General features: G+C 34.2%; 1 protein-coding gene across 9 annotated transcripts in view; it reads left to right on the plus strand.

Annotated features, from left to right (window-relative positions):
• Positions 1 to 19,019, plus strand: part of DIAPH2 (diaphanous related formin 2) — a 1,054,294-nt gene that overhangs the window by 463,628 nt on the left and 571,647 nt on the right. For all 9 annotated transcript variants that reach the window (XM_030305030.1, XM_030305024.1, XM_032592287.1 and 6 more), the window contains one exon: positions 16,416 to 16,517. In XM_030305030.1, coding sequence (XP_030160890.1) covers positions 16,416 to 16,517 — 102 coding nt within the window. The remainder of the gene's footprint in view (positions 1 to 16,415; positions 16,518 to 19,019) is intronic.

Genomic DNA, 19,019 nt, shown 5'->3' on the forward strand with positions numbered 1-19,019 from the left:
TCTTCCTTGAGTGCTGTGACTAATTACTACATCATCTCCTTGGAGTTTGTATTCTTCAGTGGTTTATTCTTAAAATACCATTCAGTGTATTGGGAAAAAAAAGCACTGTGTTTGGGTTTTAGTTACTTATCATCTTTCTGACCTTGGGCAAGTCGCTTATCTTCTTTTAAATTTCTTGACTATAAACAGGGGAAAATGTGTACTAATAAAACTGTTTTATTATAAAAGTTAAATATTAGCATAAATGAAAACACTTGCAAACTGTAAAATGATAAAAAAAAATAGAACACAGATATAGATGAGTCCCTTGGACATCTACTTAGCCCAAACCTCTCACCTTTTTTAGCTATTTAGCTATTTAGTAAAGACAATTCACTCTCCACTTAAACATTCAACCATCATTTGAAAGAACATCCCCAAAATAACTCATATTTCTGTTCTCTCCCCTAAATAGAGGTCTATGTTCCTTATTTTCTGCATTTCTTTTTATCCTTTCTCTCTTTAACCCTGCCTGAAACTCATCCTGGTGCATCAAGCATTCCTACTGATCCTTTATCTGAAGATTTATTATATCCACTCTTACCTCCCCTTCCCACAGGACTAGACTTTTATCACTTCAGTAATTTTACAACTATTGTTTCCTAGCTGTTTCTTGACTTTAGGTTGCTGCCAGCCTAGTGCATTTTACTTGATTTGACTAGCTTTTCTCTTTCTTCCATCAATTAATTTTTTCCCTCAAAAAGCAATACCAGTGATTGTCATCTGTTTTTGTTTGTTTTGAACATTGTAGAAAATCTCTAGTGAATCTCAAAAATTTGGTGAATTCTTCAAAATCTTGATTGTGAATGATCTGTACATGATTTAACTTTGCTTTTCTCCATGCCTTTGCACATTCCCTTTCATCCTTTCAGTATCTTCTACATCTTTCAAAATATTACTTAAAACTCACATTCTCCTAGAAACCCTCCCTACTTTCTATTGCACCTTGAGCTCAACGTTCTTCATCTGCCCATTTGGACTATGTTATTCATAGGTTTTTGGAATGGTTGTTTAAAACGATCTTTGCATATGATGTTGACATTCTAAACTACATCATAGGTGTTCCCTGTTTCAGTTATTTTTTTAGCTCTTTTACAACCAGATACATGATATAGTGTTGTGTTTATATGATAGATGTTATGTCATGTGATTTGATGGTATTTAAAATTAGAGATTGTGAAACTGCTAGACTGAGCCTCTCTGCAGGACCATATTGAGGGGGTGAGCAGTCCATGTTAAGCTTAGTGTTAGATTTATGGATTTCCTTTCCTTGACTGTTTAGGTCTGTGTTATCTCCCAAGGGTTTCTGAGAATTACAAGAGCCACTCCAGCTTCCTTTTTTGAACTAAAGACCTTTATGAAAGTAGACACAAGGATTCCATACAGTATAAAACAGTACTTATATAGACTCATGATTAGTGGTGTATATTTCTGTTATTCCTAAACATTTCCATCATAGATGGTTCTGCTCTGAAAGTTCTTTTGTGAGAGGTTAAAAACTACCCTGGTTTATGTAGTTTACCCTGACCACAACTATTTTGGGGGAGTGTGGCTTGGCCAAGGGAATATTGGTGGTCTCCATTAACCCAAGTGCATGCAGGCAGTGCTTTTGGCACACTAGATCCAAAGGGAGTAGGCACTAGGTCCAGTTTATATAAGTTCCATGTTGTACATGTTATTAAAAACAAAATCTTGCTATTTCCAGATGAAGAGACTTTCTGTTGGTGATGAGTAGCATCACACATAGGGAGGTTTTTCTTATTGGGTACCATAAATCCACAAAGAACATGTGGAATAGTATAAAGACAACAGATGCTGTGCAGGATGCATATAATATTAAGGTATGCTTCCCCTTTGGACAGGGAACATGCCACAGGCCTACAGAAAGGTGGAGCTTACCTGTACAAGAGTTTGGGAATGTTTACCAGATACCCTTCTTATATCCTGAACATATGGACTCCCCTTATTTGAACTTATGTCCAAGTCTCCTGAGAAGGGCCATTGAGTAAATTGTCATAAAGAGGTCAGATCTTCAGAGGATGGATAATTAGTTGATGCTGGAGTGAGTATCCACATAGGAGTGACTGCCTGGAGTGGGACTCTATCTGAAGTGAAGCATAGATTCCCCACTGGTAAATTCTGCCTAACCTATTCCAGTCACGGGATAACAAACATATTTGATCACCCTATATTGATATATCGTCTTACATATAATACTTAGTAATCATTTTACTTGGTATTGGCATATATTCCAGATCTTGTCTACATAAAATCTAATCCATTCCTTTACATTTAATGGTAGAGTGGTGGTAAAATTTGCTCAATGGATATTTATAAACATTAACACATGTTGCTAGTTGGGAAAGCAGTCGATTTTTGAGGATTGCAGTGAAGATTGTTTCTGCTTTATATTTGTTAGAAATTGATGCCCCAGGCCAAATGTACTTTATGCATTATTCTCATAGATAATTTGAATACAGCTTTTGGTAGTATTCAAATATTTCAAACAAAATATGTGATTTGTTGTAGGATTTCTTCAATTTTTGTTTGACTAGTTCCTCTTAGTTCATTGTACAAATGAATGCCTAAGCTGGAGTAGTTCAGAATCAAATGATTGCCTCTTATCTCATTTTTTCCCCCAAAACTCAATTGATTGTTCTCTATGTCAAAATGGGTGGGATATTTGAAAGGGTATGAAACTCCAAAAATTATTTTTTCCTTAGAAAAAGAAAAAAAAACTTTGAGGGGCACCTGAGTGGCTCAGTTGCTTAAGCATCTGACTCTTGGTTTCAGCTCAGGTCAATCTCACAGTTCATGAGTGTCAATCTCACAGTTCGTGAATTTGGGCCATCATGTCAGGCTCTGCACTGAGGCTGGGTGGAATTCTCTCTCTCCCTCCCTCTCTGCCCCTCTCCCCATCTCTCTCTCAAAATAAATAAATAAACATTTTTTTAAATTTTAAAATAGATAAGTTTAAACCCCAGGGGTTATTATTTAGTCTCTGGAAGAAAAGTAAACTACAGAGTATGTCTAAGCATTGCAAATGTGAAGAGTCATTATCTACATGATGATGACCAACTGAAAAATGTTCCTGAGTGGCTCATTAGAAGAAATCAGTATTGAATTGAATCAGATGAATAGAAGCCTAAGTTCTAAATTTTGAAGATTTAAGGCAAAAAAAAAAAGTGAACTGTTCTGGGGCACCTGGGTAGCTCAGTAGGTTAAGCATCTGACTTCGGCTCAGGTCATGATCTTGCGGTTTGTGAGTTCGAGCCCCACTTCAGACTCTGTGCTGACAGCCCTGAGCCCGTAGCCTGCTTCCATTTCTGTGTCTCCCTCTCCATGCCCCTCCCCTGCTCATGATCTGTGTCTCTCTGTCTCTCAATAATAAATAAACATTAAAAAATTTGTTTTAAGTGAACTCTTCCGGTGTGATCAAGAACATCTGATGACAAAATTGAATTAAGTTTTATGAAAGGATCATTTGGGATACTTCTCTAATATTTGGCTGCATATGTACAGTTAAAAACATAGCATTAATAGAATATAACCATATGTTCCCACATTACCAACATTTAAGAAGCCTATTGTTTACTCCTTCTTTCCAGAAGAAATCACTATTCTGAATCTTGGGCTCATGATCCCTTGCCTTTCTTATGTTTTCACATGTGGATGTATCCCTAAAATATATGTTTAGTTTAGTCCTCTTTTTTTTTCTTTTGTATGAGTGGAATCACATTACATATATGTTCTATTACTAAATTTTTCACTTTTTTTAAAAAAGATTTAACCATTTTGATGTGTGTAGCTATTTTGTTTTCATTTCCTCCTAGGTATATTGTCACATACTATGAATATTACATGATCCATTTGCCTGTCCTATCAGTAAATGATTGGACTGAACAATCCAATATTGTTGGATATAAATTCAGTCGCAGTAGTTGATTACAATTGCATAAACTGGACAAATTTCTGTGTATTGAGATTCATATATTTGATTCTTCCTATCCTTGAACATGGCATGTGTGTCATTTTTACATCATTTTGAACAACTTTCAAAAAACTTTTTTGACACTTCCTAATTTATCTGTTATTCCGTATGTTGGTTATTTTTTAACCTAAATTAAACAATATGTTTACTGTTCCATGCATGTTTGCTTAAATTTACTTGCATATTTAACTTATGTGTATACCTTCCTTCTTGTATAACAGTTTCCTTTAGGATCATTTTCCTTCTTACTGAAACACCTCTTTTTAAACTACCTTTACTGCGATTTTGGTGATACTAAACACTTTAAAATGTATTTGATAATGTTTTATTTCATCCGTGTTCTTAAAAGATATTTGCAATGGATATAGAATTCTAGCTTGCAAATTATTTTCTCTCAGCAGGGTCAACATATTATTTCACCAGTATCTGGTTTTGATTGTTGTTAAGTGAGGTACAGTCTAAATTAACATTCCCTTGGAGTTAACCTGTCTGTTCTATTGTTTTATCTTTTTTTTTTTTTTTCGTCTTCAGTGTTCTGGAGTTTCATTATGATGTGTGTTGGTATAGATTTCTGTTATTCATTCTTCTGTTTATCCTGATTCATTGGGCTTCCTGAATTTAATGATTGCTATTTTATCAATGCTGGAAAATTGTTAGCTATTTTTATTTAGAGTATTATCTGTCTCCAGTGCTCTCTATTCATAGTTGCCTTCTGTAATTCTAATATGCATATTTCACGCATTCTCACTCCATTTAGGTTTCTGTGTTTACATCTCATAGTTTGTCTTTCTGTACTATACTTTAACTGGATTTTTAAGACCTATTAGTTAGTTTACTAATTCTTTTATGACTTGTGCCTCATCTTCTGTTGCACCTATTCAAATGAATTTCTAATGTCAATTATTGTATTTCTTATATCTATAAATTCTTGGTTTTTTCCAGTATTATGTCTTGTGTCTTTATAGGTCTAATTCTGTTGTTTGTTTTTGCTGACTCTTACTAACGTTTCTTGCTTCTTTCTGTGTAATCTGTATTTTTATTGTGAACTAATGATTGTTAAAATTTATCTGTGAAAATACTTGGAAACTGAAGTTTAAAGGTAGTTTCCTTCTTGGACATTTGCATTAATTATTACCAGACATCTGGGAGCACTAACAAAGACTAATCACTTTAAATTCTCTTTCTGTGTATGTGTGTGTTTATGCATATGTATATATGTAGATTGTTGATGTTGTTTTATATTTTGACAACTAGGTAGTTTAGTTGTGGCCAAAAACCTGCATGGGAGCTATTCTGTGATTAGAGGTTTCCAAGGAAAAAAAACCTTTACCCTAGATCCCAGAGTCAAGGCAAAAGCAGGCAAGATTCCGTACTGTTTTTCTCTGTGGGTGGGCTCTGTGTTTTTCTTGATGGTAAGCCTTTCACTGGAGATATTATTTTGGGGAGTTTTATAATTACACAAGGAATTGAATTTGCCCTCTCATCTTGTGAAAGGACTAGGCTTTGTGTACCATCTTAAGTTTTAGGCCTTGAAGCGTGAAAACTCTAAACCAGTAGAGATTGGTAGATGTTCCTAGGAAAACATTGGCCTTTAGTATTTGGTTATATCTCTAGATTAGTGATTTGTATAAAAGGAATCTTTTAAAAATTTTCTGTGTTCTATGAATTGACAGACCGTAATCAATTTGACTACCCAACTAACTAGGGTAACCAACCAGTCATCCGGAAACAGAAATACTGTATTTTCTAAAGTATCTCAATGACTCTTTTATTGGGAAGTTGGGTCAAACAGATACTACTCCTCCTCCCCATGTTCAGGTCAGTGTATTTTACATTCCACAGGTGCCAAATATTTTTTCTGCTTAGTTAAAAATCTTATTGTTTTACTGTATAGGAGTGGTAGCATTCTGATGTAGCATGTTTTGTGTAACTATATGCATATTCTGTTAGTGTGCTAATTTTCGTAGTGTGCGTAGAATTGCATCATTTCATATGCTCCCAAATCATGGAGGAGAAACACTGACTTTGGAAAGTTAAATGATTGGGTAGAGCATGAGTATGCACCCCTGTACAGTTAGATGAAATTTCCAGATAGTCTTTTGAGGTATTCAACATCAAATGCATTGCAGTACTCTATCAAGACTTCTAATCTGTTAGCACCCTTCAAACTCTACTCTTATCTTAGATAGTTGTATTGACTGTTGTAGTAATACTCAGCTTTGGAAACATCTATATAGAGTACTTAATAGTAATGCATCCTCACATTTGTTTGTGGTAGGTTGTCATGGACATGATAAAGTGATATCTAATGAAAGCCGAGTGTAGCATAAACAGGATATTGTATACCTGTTACCTATTTTAATGGATATGAATCTATTATATATCTGAGAATATCAGTTTTGCCACTTATAATGAGAAGATATTTTATATTGCATTGAAATATGTTAATTTAACCTACATGAAGGGAATATAGTCTATACAAGAATATTAATAACATGGATACTATAGGTATTATGTTTAAGAATATATCACAGCTAGACATGGGCATACACACCTCACATGTTATTAAATATTCATAGTCATTCATTCTGTATATTCTCTATTTTTTTAATTCTTTTTTTTTTAAATTTTTTTTCAACGTTTTTTATTTATTTTTGGGACAGAGAGAGACAGAGCATGAACGGGGGAGGGGCAGAGAGAGAGGGAGACACAGAATCGGAAACAGGCTCCAGGCTCTGAGCCATCAGCCCAGAGCCCGACGCGGGGCTCGAACTCCCGGACCGCGAGATCGTGACCTGGCTGAAGTCGGACGCGTAACCGACTGCGCCACCCAGGCGCCCCTATTTTTTTAATTCTTAAGATCACGTTTTAGGTTTAATATGATTTCCAATTTTTATTTTTGTGTACGAAGTGGAACTTCAATGAAATAGAAGATAACTAACGTCAAAGGAATTCTGTTAGTAATTATCTTCCAGATTAAGTGTAAATCATGTTAATTTTTTTAGAAAGTAATACCTTTTCTCTGCAAATAGTATCATGGCATTAGCAGAAATTGAATTTTTTATGTACAAAATAGTCACAATTTTTCTTTTTATAATTATAGAAGTTGTAAATATATCTGTAATCTCCATTAATCTATAGAGCTAGAACACTTTGAAGAATTTAGTTGAACTTAAATTAGGAAATGTTTAAATAGCATGTGATTTACGTGCACATATTTTTTTTACCCAGGAAGTGGTAGATGTATTCATTTTATTGATTGATTGATTGATTGATTGATATTTTTTATTTTTTAAAATTTACATCCAAATTACATATTTTTGGCTGTAGAGTGTAAAAGAAGGGTTGAACCCAAAGAGATTTTGCTGTTAAGAGTTGTCAGAACCTGGGGCGCCTGGGTGGCGCAGTCGGTTGAGCGTCCGACATCAGCCAGGTCACGATCTCGCGGTCCGTGAGTTCGAGCCCCGCGTCGGGCTCTGGGCTGATGGCTCAGAGCCTGGAGCCTGTTTCCGATTCTGTGTCTCCCTGTCTCTCTGCCCCTCCCCCGTTCATGCTCTGTCTCTCTCTGTCCCAAAAATAAATAAACTTAAAAAAAAAAAAAGAGTTGTCAGAACTTGTGACAGAGTGGTCATTGCCAGTTTGAAAGCTTAGAAGATTGAGAGAATGCCAGTTCTTGTTGGCAGAATAGAGCCATTAGGAGAGGCTAATAAGAAGTAAGGATGAGAGGTCAGAGTGACTATGAATTCTTCTTTAGATTTGTTCAGTTTGATTTAATGATAAGAAATCTAGGTGGTACTGTCAATTAGAAACAAGGAACTTGAGGGGCACCTGGGTGGCTCAGGAGGTTAAGCATCCGACTCTTGACTTTGGCTCAGGTAATGATCTCATGGCTTTGTGGTTTTGAGCCCCACATTGGGCTCTGCGCTGGCAGTGTGGCGCCTGCTTGGGATTCTCTCTCTCACACTCTCTCTCTGCCCCTCCCCTACTTGCACTGTGTCTGTCTCTCACAAAATAAATGAAAAATAGTCTGTTAAAAAAAATGAAAGAAACAAGGAACTCAAAGCTGGATACTCATGGTGAGGGCTGGAGCTTTTTGTTTGGCATTATTAGCCCTGAGGTGATCCTGACCCTGGGAGAGTTGATGAGCTTTTTTAGAGGACTGGAGTTAATGTTAAGTCTTAGAATTTAGAACAATTTCTTTAGGAAAAGTTTCCTTACCTGGGACATATTGATGATTAAATAGGAAGGAAACCTGTCAAAACCTGCCTCTTTGGAAGACACAGTTGTTATAGTCCAAGCACAGGAATTTTGTCACCAGGGTTTCAATGCTTATGTGTCCTATTATTGACTAATATATATTTTTTAAAGTAATGGCTCTGTAGGGGCACCTGCATGGCTCAGTTGGTTCAGCATCTGACTTTGGCTCAGGTTGTGATCTCACGGTTCGTGGGTTCGAGCCCCATGTGGAGCTCTGTGCTCACAGCTCAGAGCCTGGAGCCTGCTTTGGATTCGGTGTCTCCCTTTCTCTCTACCCATCTCCCACTCACACTCTGTTTCTCTCTTTCTCGAAAAATAAATAATACATTAAAAATTTTTAAAAAAGAGTGGTTCTGTTGAGAGGGCTAGAAAAGCTCCCCCTGAATGCTTTAGACCACTAATCAGCATTTTAATATATTTTAGTTGGCTCTTAGAGGCTATTATAGGAATTATAGAAATGTTAGGAATTTCAAACCAAAAGGAGAGAATTATAGCATATCCACCTGACAAATATATTTTGGATCAAATGCAACACAAATTACTGTCAGTCATATGTTGATTATGGTTCCACTGTGTAGGCAGGAGTATATGTGGCTCTTTTCAACCTATAATCTTCATGAGGTTAGAATCTCTAGTGGTAACATGGTGGCAATCACATTTTCAGCAGCCAGTATATATTAGCTGAATGGATGAATGAAACACAAAATAAGTATAGAACCAGGCCCAGCATCAAAGTGTATGCCATTTAACTCAAAGAACAAGAGCAGAAAAATATGATTTAAGAATATGAAATATACACATACAATTTGAGACATATACCATAAAAAAAGTATTGAAAAACATATAATAAAGTAGAATAACTAAGGGATTGAGGTTTTTGACCAGGTATAATGGGGGATAGTTGTACTAAGATCGCAGAGATTTATTCAGGAGTTTGGGGAAACATTTCTTGTCTAGATAATGAAAAAGGAAATAAAGTATATGTCAACATAAGTTAAAATAATTCTGTTTTATATATATATATATATGCATATATATATATATATCTTATGTATATACAGATATATAATTCTATATAAAATACAAATATGTGTTAAAATTATATATACACACTGTAATATATATTTTAAAGGAATAAATAATAAATTAATAAAAGAAATACTGGCCCAGATTCATTTATGTGGGGAATAATAGACTTAATCACAGTAAACCTAACTCGGCTCTTCTACTAAAATGACTTAATGAGATATAAAAGAAAAAAGAAAGGTTATATTTTGGCAAGAAGGAAAGGGCATTATGGTTCAATACTTTCACTTAACTAACGTTTTAAGGGTGTAATTAACATTTAAAGGAAATAAAGTTTTGGAAGTATTACAGGGTAATTGAAGAAATGTAAAAAGTACTTAAAAGCCCATGATTTGTTTGGAGAAATTCCTTCAGATAACAGTGGCAGTCATCAGAAAGTGGACTTCTGACGTGTAAAAGATGAAGAAAAATCCGCTTATTTGGTGACATAGTTACTGCTTTCCCCTTTGTTGCTTTCTTTGTGAACTTTTGCTCATTGACATTTTCTAGGATGAAACTTTCATGCTGACTGAGATTTTATCTTTTAAACACAAATCTTGAAGTACTTGAAAGAAGATGGTCAGTAGTAAGTAGGAGCAGTGGGAGGGAGAAATGGAAGGGATTCAACTTTATCACCTCACAATTTGTCATAACCTAAGTTGAATTTTAAAATTTATAATTTCTAGCCTCTACTATTATGAACAGCTTTTCACTTACAGTATAGAGTATGTCTGAGCTCACCTTTGCAATTTATTTAGAGAATCCAAGTAGTGGTAGTATCACTAAGCTACTACAAGTCAAAAGCTGTTTTAAATGTTTTAAGTTTAAAACACTTGTCTAGTCCACATCAGTTCACCTGTATTTTTCTTGTTCTTGTTCCTAGCTGTTTCAGGTCCCTAACTCTTTACAAAATCCCCTACATTATGTTTTTAGGGGTCTCTGGAAATATCTTACACATCCCATGAACTAAATTTGTCAGCTACTATGTAGCAGCTGTGGGTAATTTTCCTCATTTCTTGTTTTGAACCCTCTCCTAGGGATGACTGTATATGGGGAGAGGGGAGGAGTTTTCCCATAGGGCACAACTATCCTGTGTACTGAAGCCCATTAGGTGCCAAGGGTGTGGAGTGTTCTGTGGCAAAATACAGAAATATGTTTCTTCCTTTCTTTCCTTTTTTAATATACTTGATTAGAGGTGTATCAAGGTAGTTCTCATCACTCAGCTCTCCTTTCCACAGCACTCAGACAATTGACTGTGTTGGGGGTGGGCAGGCTGGGCCTGCTGATACATCCAAGAAACACATAAGCTACAGAATCACCCCAATCCTTTTTAAAGTACAGGCTCTCTTCCTGCATTTTAAAATGCAGGTTGGCTTTCTTATTGCCTGATACACTTCAGTTAGGCAGCAAATTTCTCTCCCAGGACTCTCTTTAGTCCACCATATAAATGGACATTAGGTGATTCATAGGGCTGTCCACTTTAGTCTCAAAATATGCGTTGAACGTAAATAATGTTTTTCATTTTCTCTCTTGACATGCTTTTGATGAGTAGGTAAAAGAGAGTAGAAGCAAATGAGTACTGGTATGTCTCTCTTCCGTCGTCTTACCCTCCTGCTTCTTCTATTCAGGAATTTATGGGCATGAAAACATTAATGTTCAATCTTACACTACATATCTGTATATAAAGTTTAGTACATATGTAAAAAAAACAGTTATCTTTAGGGATTGGCTATGATGGCCACTTACAACATGGGATTCTAGAGGAAGGTAATTCATTAAACACTAAGTAGTATATTGGTAGTCTGTGTATTATACACATGAAAGAGAGAGTGAGTTTTATTCCAAATCTTACTTGTAAATAGAACCTACTAAGCGCTGGCAGTTATATAAGTTTGCAACTCAGCCATAAAACCACATCCAGAATCAAAATACATCTAAGCCCACTGAATGTGTTAAATATTTCATATAGCTGAACAGAAAAAGAAAAGATATGTCACCTACTGTGGAGTCTGCATTCTGAAAACGTGTTAACAGGTTACCTATAGCTAGAAGAGAAACAGAATAACATTTCACATTCTGAGCTAAAATTTTATTTTAGACTTGATTCATTCTAGTTTACATGTTGTCATGGTTAAAATTGATATGGAAATTTAGAAGTATACAGAATTGAGATCTTTAATAATTTTAATTCTGTTCTTAATCTTTCTGGTTTATTTGCCCTGTCGTGAAAATTATGAAGTTCACAAACTGATTTTTTTTTTCATAATGTATATTTTATGAAAAATCCCATTAACAGAAAAATAAAATAAAAACAATTGAGTAATTTACATGCATTGAAAATATTCTGGAAAAATGGAAATACCTTGTTATTTACTTACCTTTTCATTTCATAAAAGAAAATTATATTAATGAGGCAAAATAATGGATGTTCTTAATTTCATTTGGTTGTATATATGTTCTTATGTCAATATTGTTTTTTTTTAAGTGAAAGGACATAATATTTTAAATTTAGTCTTATTAGTTACTCAATGGATGCCATTACAGGCCTAAAATTTAATGGAAATGTAAAATTAACTAGGAAGAGGGAAAAATATAAGCAGAGTGAACAAAAGAGAACTTACAGTGGGGCAAGATGCAGTGTTTCCCATGGGATTTATGCTATATGTTGCCTACTATATTTTCTTAGTGTGTATTTGTATTTATTAAGGAATATTGATCTAAAGTAATTGTCTTATTAAAAAAAATGAAGTAGTTGACTTGTGCCTTAGACCAATTTTAGTATCAGTGCAATGATGGCTTCATAGAATGAGTTAGGAAGTGTTCTGTTCCCCCCTCTTAATGTTTTCGGAAGAGATTGAAAAGGCTTGGTGTTAATTCTTTTTTACATATTTGGTGGAATTCACCAGTGAACCTAACAGGTCCTGAGCCTTTCTTTGTTGGGAAGTTTTGATTACTTACACAATCTCCTTACTTCTAACAGGTCTACTCAGATTTTCAGGTGTTTTTTTTTTTTTTTTTTTTTGACTCAGTCTTGGTAGTTTGTGTGTTTCAAGGAATTTGTCAATTTCTTCTAGGTTATCCAGTTTGTTGGCGTACAGTTATTCATCGCATGCTCTTAGAATCTTTTTTATTTTTTTAAAATTTTTTAATGTTTTTATTTATTTTTGAGACAGAGAGAGACACAGCATGAGCAGGGGAGGGGCAGAGACAGGGGGAGGCACAGAATCTGAAGCAGGCTCCAGGCTCTGAGCTGTCAGCACAGAGCCTGACTCAGGGCTTGGACTCACGGAGTGTGAGATCATGACCTGAGCTGAAGTCAGATGCTCAACCGACTGAGCCATCCAGGTGCCCCAGAATCTCTTTTATTTTTATAAAATCAATAATAATGTCTCAACTGTTATTACTGATTTTAGTTATTAGAGTCTTCTGTCTTTTTTTTTTCTTAGTCTAACTAAAGATTTGTCAATTTTGGAATTAACTTTTATTTTAAATAATTTTCCTCTATTGGTTTTTCAGATCTCTAATTAATTAATTACATTTTTGCCTATTTTAATTTATGTACTTCCTTCTTACTGCTTGCTTTGGCTTAAGTGTGCTTTTCCTCTAGTTCCTTAAAGTGTACAGTTAGGTTATTGATTTGAAACCTTTCTTCTTTTTTAATGTAGGTGCTTATTACTACAAATCTTCCTTTTAGTACTGTCTTTGCTGAATTCCGTAAGTTTTAGCATATTGTTTTCATTTTCATTAATATCAAGGTATTTTCTAATTTCCCTTGTGATTTCTTCTATGACCCATTGCTTATTTGCTTATTCTGCATATTTGTGAATTTTCCACTTTTCTTTCAGTTATTTATTTCTAACGACATTTCCATTATGATCAAAAAAGATACTTTGCATGATTTAAGTCTACTAAAATTTATTAGGACTTGTTGTGTGGTCTGATATGTGATATATCTTGGAGCATGTTCCATGTGCACTTAAGAAGGCACATTCTGCTGTTGTTAAGAGGAGTGTTTTGTTTAGATTAGGTCTAATCAGATTATAGTGTTGTCCAAATTCTCAATTTCCTTGTTATTTTTCTTTCTTCTTGTTATATCCATTATTGAAAGTTGAATATTAAATATCCCACATATTATTTCAGAATTGCCTTTTTGTCCTTTCAATTCTGTCAATTTTTATTTCATATATTTTTTTAGCTCTTGTGGACATGTACTGTAATAATATTATCTTCTTGATGGATTGAACATTTTATCAATATAGAGTATCCTTGTCTCTTGTTACTTTTTTTTAAATTTAAGTCTATTTTGTCTGACAATAATATAGCCACCACAGTTTGGTTTTGTGTGATGTGTGGGTGTGTATGTGGTTACTATTTACATGGAATATATTTTTCTGTTCTTTTGCTTTCAACCTCTTGTGTCTTTTTATCTAAAACTGAGTCTCATGTAGACTGCATATAGATAGATATGTTTGCTTTTAAATCCAATCTTCCAAACTTTTACTTTTAATGAGAATTTAATTCATTTACTTTTAAAGTAATTATTCATAAGGAAGGGCTTAGTTCTTCCATTAAGCTGTTTTGTGTATCACATGTTTTTTTATTCCTTAATTTCTCTATTATTATCTATTTTTGTATTTGTTTATTTTTGTTGAATAGTATTTTGATTCCCATCTTTATTTTTGCGTGATTTTCTGTCACTATTAGTTCCTTTAGGGATTACAATTGATATCTTAAACTTAAGACACCCGAGTTTTAATAATACAAAATTAGTTTAAATAACATACATTTTTCCTATACATATTTATCCCTTTTATACTGTTTTTGTCACAGATTACGTGGTTATACACTGTATGATCATTAATTTATATTTATAATTTTTGTGTTATGCATTTGCCTTTTAACTCATATAGAAACAAGAGTTATAACCCAAAAGTACAATAACTTTGTTTTTTTTTAATGTTTATGTATGTAATTACCTTTATAATTGCTTGTTTCTTATGTCTTTGAGTTACTGTTTAGTGTCCTTTTATTTCTGCCTGTAGGTCTTCCATTAGTATTTCTTGCAGAACAGGTTTGCTAGCAATAAATTATATTTGTTGTTGTTGTTAATTTGAGAATGTCTTAGTTTCTCCATTATTGTTTAAAAGAGGATACTTTTATTGGATACAGAATTCTTGTTTGACAGTGTTTATTTCAGGATTTAAATATGTTATTCTACTACCTTTTAGCTTCCATTGGAGAAATCAGATATTAATCTCATTGTGGGTCCCTTAAATGTGACAATTCACTTCCCTCTTGCTATTTTAAAATCACTCCTCTTTTTGATTCAAAGTGCCTCAGTGTGGACTTTTTTGAAGTCCTGCTCAGAGCTGATGTATTTGTTCATGGTTTGCTTTAGGTCATTGAACATATTTAAAATGTTTAAATGTTGATTTAATGTTTTTGACTACTAATTCCAAAATTGAGCTTCTTCAGGGATTTTTTCTGTGATATTCTTTTATTTTTCCTGTTTAGCTTAAGGTTGCCTATTTTTTTGCATGCTTTGTCTTTTTTTGGTTTTGTTGAGAATTGGACTTTTGAGTATATTATAACTCTGGAAACTTGATTTTTCTACTCCCCACAGATGGCTGATGTTTGTTTCCTGAAGGCTGTAGCTATTTGTTTGTAATTTCTCTAAACAATTGCTGCAAGCTGTATATTTTTTGGGTGTGGTTACTGGATCTTGGGTTTAATTAACTCTGTTGTCAGCCAGTGATCTGACAAAGATTTCCTGAAAATGTCTGGTTCCAAAAAGCAGGGGAAGTGTTTCTGTCTATTTAAGTCTTCTGATAGATGCCATCTGGGGAAGCTACTGCAACCTAAAAGGGTTGAAATCAAGACAGGCACCTACACAGGTCCTTCAGTGAACTGCCAAACCAACCAAAATGTACCTCCTCAAATTTTGGAGAACAAGATCCCTACTGCCCACCCTGGCATCAGCCGGCCCCTCAAGGACTCAGGCACTATCTTCACGGTGGTGCTGAGGAATGGGTTTTGATATCTCTTTTGTACGTGTCATTCTCTTACCAGAGAACACCAGTGTATCCCTTCAACAAACACGTGCCTTGTTGTAAGCATCCAATCAAGTTTCAGTGTTTTGAAATAGTTTATTTAAATTGCTCTTTCTAGCTTACTGATTGCTTTGGTGGTGGGCCCAATCCCTGGAGCTGACTTTTCTGCCATTTTGTGTCAACCCTACTTTCTTAAATCTTATTTTCCTGCTTTTATTCCTTGCCTGTCTTTTGAAATCCTATACAAGTCCCCAAAATGTTGGTTGCATGCTAATATAGTGATAATAAGAATTATACCCTAGATCAAGATAAACTAGGTTGAGAGGAATTAATCAATTTTGATTCTCTTAGGCATCTAACTTGAACATATATCAGACTCCATCACTTTTGCTTAATTCTCCATTAAAGTGGTAATGTATTATGTATGTAAATACTGGTGTAGATAATGGGAGATTTTTTTACAGGCTTGGTGTACCTTTTTTTTTAATTTTTTTAACGTTTATTTATTTTTGAGACAGAGAGAGACAGAGCATGAACGGGGGAGGGTCAGAGAGAGGGAGACACAGAATCTGAAACAGGCTCCAGGCTCTGAGCTGTCAGCACAGAGCCGACGCGGGGCTCGAACTCATGGACCTTGAGATCATGACCTGAGCCGAAGTCGGCCGCTTAACCGACTGAGCCACCCAAGCGCCCCTTGGTGTGCTTTATAAGGTTAAAGATTATTCCAAATTTTGCCAATTATGAAGAGTACGGTTGACTTCTGTTATTATTGTACATGCATTAATTCAGCATAGTATTTTTCTGTTTTCCATATGAATTGACTAATAGAAAATAAAGCTCAAAAATTATGCTATATATTTAAGGCACAGTATGTTAGTCAATTTTTCAAGGTCATTTATTTCCATTTGATCTTAGCAAAAAATAAATTTACTTTCCTAATCACTTTTAGAGTTGTTGATGCAAATTTACTAGCCCTGATAATATTAAGTTTTTATACTTTTCTTTTGTTTTAGAACCTTGTAAAACATCTTCCTGAGCAGAAAGTACTCTGTGAATTAGCACAGCTGAGGAATGAGTATCATGACCTCAGTGAGCCTGAACAGTTTGGAGTTGTGGTATGTATCTAGCATAAGGGCCCACAAACTCAACTGGGGTGTAACACTTGTCAGAAATAATGAAAAGGACATTTCAATTGTTGATTTTTTTCAAACTATACAACTACATAATTTAATATAACATTGGCTGTCAGAAAAAAATATTATTATTTATCATGGTATTGAAACATAAAGAAATTTCTATTTCTATTTTACAGAATACTTCAAGATATCTCCTGGGAGCTCTTCCATACTAGTGTTGATATTTAATTCTATTAATATATGAAAAGTAGTATATATTATTGTATTGGCTATTTTTTTCTTTTATTTAGACCTTGATGTTAGAGTTTGCCCCCCTTCCAAATTTAGGCTAAATGAAAGAGTAGTAACTAGATAAATAACAATATTCTAAAAACTTTTTTTTGTGGCATGAACTGTGTCAGAGAAAGCACAGAATTTTCAGATTTCCTCTGGAGTGTTATTAATTAAGTGAAAGCTTTAAATACACTGTTTTGGGAAGAAAATTCTCATAAAAATATCGTGCTTTAATATGTTTAAATCATTATTGGAATGAGTTGTTTCCTCACCCCCTCTTCATTTTAAGGGGTACAAAGGATGACTATATATAAATTATGTATTAAAGAGTATAGTTACATGTTTTAGTCATTCCCCAAATCTGCTATTGAAATAATGGGCAAAGCAAAAATGGGAAAGAGGAGAAGGTGATTTATTTAATTTCTTGGAGGAAAAGCTATTTTTAACTTCCATATTCAATACAAGTTGGTTTACTTTATGGAGAAGCAGCTGTATTATGTATTATGGCTCCCTGACAATTTCCCATATGAATACTAAGACTCAAAATTAACATTGGAACTAGTAGTCAAATACTGTCCTTCATCAAATATTTTATTACCTTTTTAATAGTAATATATCTTAATTGATATGATTTGGTACTTTGCAATTTAAAACTCTTGATTAAAGTCAAAATGTGATAGGGCAGAGAGCATTCCTTTTGAACATGTGCAATAAATTCTTGCCCACATTTAGAGCTTATTAATTCTCAGATATGGCATTGCATATACTGCTATGGGAAGATTCTGTCAAATCCCTGAAAATAAAATCAGGAGTGTATATTTGGGATGAGATAGACCTAAGGTAAAGTACCTGAGGAAGATATTTTTCTCTTTTTTGAATTATGCAAATTATTCCAGTTGAACTGGCTAGATATTACTGATTAAATCACAGTGCTTTAGTGCAATATTAAATAATAAAATTTTCTAGACCAAAGTCCACATTTGAAACCTAAGGTGCTTGAATTCATAGTATAATTGAAGCAGAGCTATATACTATCTGAGAATTCAGCTGTGCCATGATGGTTATGAGTTTTACAGTAGGTCCACTAAACAGTTTTTCTGAGGCCATTTTTTTTTTTCCTGAATGCAGTTTATCTTGGAAGATGTATTAGTTTTTCAAGCAAGTCCTTCAGGAGGAATATCCTTGGTGCCACACTGAGGAAATTAAGTTTGGGGACATAAAAAGCAATATACCTTCTGAATTAAAAGCAAAATAGAAAATGGAAGAGATTTCTTGTTTATGCACATAACCATAAATAATTCCAGGGCTGTGTACATGAAGTAACCTGGTCCTCATATTTAACTCTCCCATCCTTAGTTACATGCCTGTAGGGAGAAAAAAGTCAAGGATATTACAAAGTAATTAATGCTACATAAATTACCCAAGGTAGTATCCATCAGGATTTGCCAAATAAAGTTTAGATAATCTCCTATCTAGGAAAATATTTTTGAAATAATGATAGGCCTTAGTCTTTTGAGCACCAGCTATTATTGTTGCCATTATTGTTTATAGAAACAGAATGTATTGGGATGCTTAGAATATCTTGTATACAATAGGCAGTAAATATTTATTGAATTGAATTATATGATGATTATTGAACTCAAGTATGAGGCCGAGATTAAAAAGAGCATATTTTAAGTCTGTAAAAGCAAAAATTATGTTAAAACATATTTCTCCAAGTCAATGCTAAAACTAAATTAACTTCTTTGTGAATACACCCAAATACTTTTTAATCCTCAAAATATATTGACAGCCTACATTTAGGAAAGCTTCGCAAGTGTAGAATCATCTGCACTAATGGGAGAGTCTCCAAACTGGTTGTCTTGCTTCTCTGCTAATTCCCCCATCAATACAATTAGTGTAGTCTACTTAAAATCTATATCTGACATGTGATTTCTGTGTCCAAAACTTTCAGTGTCTCCCAGAATTTACAGAATAAAATCTGAGCTCCTTAGTATTCTCATTCTGCTCGTAACTCTGTGTCTTTATATCCTGTTATCTTTGGTGAACTGAGTGAATTGGTGTCTTTATGACATTTTAGCTTTTACCGCAGCAGGACTCTCACTGCCATTTCAGCAGTTATTTTACTTGTTCCTATTCAGTGACCTTTCATTTTTCTATAGTGGCTATATCATATCTTACCTGCTCTTCTTGAGTCTTCTAACCTCC

This window comes from Lynx canadensis, chromosome X (genome assembly GCF_007474595.2).
Source record: "Lynx canadensis isolate LIC74 chromosome X, mLynCan4.pri.v2, whole genome shotgun sequence".
Classification (NCBI taxonomy): domain Eukaryota; kingdom Metazoa; phylum Chordata; class Mammalia; order Carnivora; family Felidae; genus Lynx; species Lynx canadensis.